Raw genomic sequence first — 3,472 nt, forward strand, 5'->3', positions numbered from 1 at the left:
ATCCCATCCCATTCCATCGGATCCCATCCCATTGTATCCCATTCTATCCCATCCCACTCCACCCCAGCCCATCCCAACACAACCCATCCCCTTCCAAATGGATGGAGCTCCTGCCCCTGTTTCCTGAGGGGAACCCTTCACCCTCTCTGTCCCCACAGTGCCGACGGGGAGTTTGCTGTGACTCACATGACAAAGGCCCACCTCTTCTCCAATGGGAAAGTGAAGTGGGTGCCACCCGCCATCTACAAGAGCTCGTGCAGCATTGATGTCACCTACTTCCCCTTCGACCAGCAGAACTGCAAGATGAAGTTTGGCTCCTGGACATATGACAAGGCCAAGATCGACCTGGAGAACATGGAGCACCACGTGGACCTCAAGGACTACTGGGAGAGTGGCGAGTGGGCCATCATAAACGCCATTGGCAGGTACAACTCCAAGAAGTACGACTGCTGCACTGAGATCTACCCAGACATCACCTTCTACTTCGTCATCCGCCGCCTCCCGCTCTTCTACACCATCAACCTCATCATCCCCTGCCTGCTCATCTCCTGCCTCACCGTGCTGGTCTTCTACCTGCCCTCCGACTGTGGTGAGAAGATCACACTCTGCATCTCCGTCCTTCTGTCCCTCACCGTCTTCCTGCTGCTCATCACCGAAATCATCCCCTCCACCTCTCTGGTCATCCCGCTCATTGGCGAGTATCTCCTCTTCACCATGATCTTTGTCACGCTCTCCATCATCATCACTGTTTTTGTCCTCAATGTGCACCACCGCTCCCCCAGCACCCACACCATGCCCCACTGGGTGCGTAGCTTCTTCCTGGGCTTCATCCCCCGTTGGCTCTTCATGAAGCGACCCCCTGTGCTGCTCCCTGCTGAGGGGACAACGGGTCAATATGACCCTCCGGGGACCAGGCTCAGCACCTCCCGCTGCTGGCTGGAGACCGATGTGGATGACAAGTGGGAGGAGGAGGAGGAGGAAGAAGAGGAAGAGGAGGAAGAGGAAGAGGAGGAGAAGACGTATCCTAGCCGTGTGCCCTCAGGGGGATCCCAGGGCACCCAGTGCCGCTACAGCTGTGGACGCCAAGCGGGCAAAGCATCAGGGGGCCCAGCCCCACAGGTGCCCCTCAAGGGGGAGGAGGTGGGCTCTGATCAAGGGTTGACACTGTCACCCAGCATCCTGAGGGCCCTGGAGGGTGTGCAGTACATCGCGGACCACCTGCGAGCAGAGGATGCTGACTTCTCGGTGAGTGGGGGGCAATTGAGGGCTGGGGGCAAGGGGGACTCCCCAACCCAGTGCTCCCTCCATGGGGGTGGGGGGTCAGTGATGGGGATATCTGTTTGTATCCGTGCATGCTGAGGGCCTTAGTTCAGGAGATCTATGATCACCCCCTGGGAAATAAGGGGTGCACTGAGCAACATGGTCTAGAGCAGTCACAGCAATTACAGGCGTGGTCAGGCTTGATGGTCTTAATGCTCTTTCCAACCTTAATGATTCTATGATTCTATGAAATACGGGCTCTGGCAGGTCAGCTCAATGTTCCTCAGGCTGCAGGGTGCAGGATGCCCCTCTCCCAGCCACACTGCTCTACATAATGTCAGTATCCATCACCCAGCTCAGAGCCTGCACCCCAACCCACAATTTGGGAACACCTGGGTGGGGTTTGCTGTGCCCCCAGAAGCCCTGTAGAGATCCATCCCCACACCTTATGCTTGAGACATCTCCTAACCCTTGGAGGCTTCACCCTCTACCCACAGCTCACAGCCCCTCTCCTCCTGGCAGGTGAAGGAGGACTGGAAGTACGTGGCCATGGTGATAGACCGCATCTTCCTCTGGATGTTCATCATCGTCTGCTTGCTGGGAACCGTGGGGCTCTTCCTCCCACCCTACCTGGCAGGGATGATTTAGGGATCAGGGGGTAATGTGGGTACCTCTCACAGCATCACGACCATGGAGGTCACTTGGGTGAGACATGCAGCAGTGTGGGGGGAAGCAAAAGGTGTGCTGGGAGTGCCCTGCTTCCTGCTGTCCTGCTCATGGTGGTGGCCATCCTGGCCTCAAGGAAAGCTCAGCACAGCCTCTCCACCAACAAAACGTGGGATGGAGAGATCTAGAAGAGGCATCCACTTCCTTCAGCTGCTGCAGGTTCCATCTGGAACCCAAGGGACACATCTGGTTGTGACTCCAAGAGAGGATATCACAGCTGCTTCTGGATGCATCCTGCCTCAGAACCACAGCCAACACAATGTGGGGCAGGACACAGTGCTTTGGGGTGTGACAGCAGGAAGGGGCAGAAGTTCCTACTCACACTACGCAGCTCAGGGGCTCTGCTCTTCTCTGCTGTGCAAAGCCCATCAGCACAAGCAACCCACGTGTATGCTGGTGGGTTCATCAGCACAGGGATCCTGGGCAAATTGTCCTCTCTATCCTATACCTGCAATAACAAGCAGACCCCCAATCCCCTTGCTCTGATGACTACTGCAACCCAGCTTTAATTTCTATCTTCCATGCATCCTCAAGGACTCGTGCTTGCAAAGATCTACTCTTATCTGTGCCCCGAAGCCAGGCTTTCCCTGCGGGGTTTTTCCTCCAGGAGACCAACCCAGGAGCTGGATGTGACCTGACGGGTTTCAGAAAACACTTTGTGCTATCAGGAGTGAAATGGGCTGGAATAAATGATTCCACTGAGAAAAATGCACATCCCAAGGGTGTTGCAGCTGCTCATGCATTCTCTGCTGTGTGCACACAGGGCTGAGATAAAGGATATGGGATGTGCAAGGCAGCAAGCTGTATGTATGCATGGGTCTGTGTGCATCTGACCCAACACATCTCAGTTTTGTGGCTCTGCAGAGCGCGGTATGCTCATCTCCTCTCCACATCAGCCCTTCTAAACTCCTTGCTAGTTGCCTCCAGAACCAAAATCCCTCTTTCAGCAAAGCTCTGCCTGGCTGGGGATGGAGCAGAAGCTCTGGAGTGAACGTCAGTGTGACACAGCAAGCACCCCAAACACCCTTCCCAATGGGGCACCCATCCTCTTGACTGTACTATTCCCCAGAACATCTCCCAGCTGCCTCCACCCTGAACTTGCCATGATTTCCTGATGCTCTTTGAAAGGCAAAGTACAAATATCCAAAAATAGTTTCGCTTAGCAAGACCTGGGATGGGAACAGGGAGAGTGGCACCTTGCATGGATTTGGGAGTTGGTGGGGCTCCAGAGCTGGCAGATCCAGGTTGGATATTAGGAAACATTTCTTCTCCAAAAGAGAGCAGTGCTGCAGTGGCACAGCTGCCCAGGGAGGTGGTGGGGTCACCAAACCTGGAGATGTTCCAGAACCGTGGGGATGTGGCACTGAGGGATGGGCATGGGGGGGTGGGTTGGGGTTGGACTCGTGGATCTTGGAGGTCTTCTCCAACCTGAATGATTCAACGGTTTTATGACCAGAGGTGAATAAGAGACACCCTTGCTGCAGGG

The 3,472-nt window shown here is 55.2% G+C and overlaps 1 protein-coding gene across 1 annotated transcript; it reads left to right on the plus strand.

The window, feature by feature from the left end:
- The first annotated feature begins 181 nt into the window (after positions 1-181).
- On the plus strand, positions 182-2,796 carry CHRNA2 (cholinergic receptor nicotinic alpha 2 subunit). Its single transcript, XM_042820099.1, has 2 exons — positions 182-1,245; positions 1,783-2,796. Exons 1-2 carry the CDS (start codon positions 187-189, stop codon positions 1,906-1,908), a joined length of 1,185 nt encoding a protein of 394 aa, XP_042676033.1. The 5' UTR covers positions 182-186; the 3' UTR covers positions 1,909-2,796.
- Positions 2,797-3,472: the final 676 nt, after the last annotated feature.

This window comes from Centrocercus urophasianus, unplaced genomic scaffold, assembly GCF_019232065.1.
Source record: "Centrocercus urophasianus isolate 14NV4802_14NV808 unplaced genomic scaffold, USGS_Curo_1.0 seq_10, whole genome shotgun sequence".
Taxonomy (NCBI): domain Eukaryota; kingdom Metazoa; phylum Chordata; class Aves; order Galliformes; family Phasianidae; genus Centrocercus; species Centrocercus urophasianus.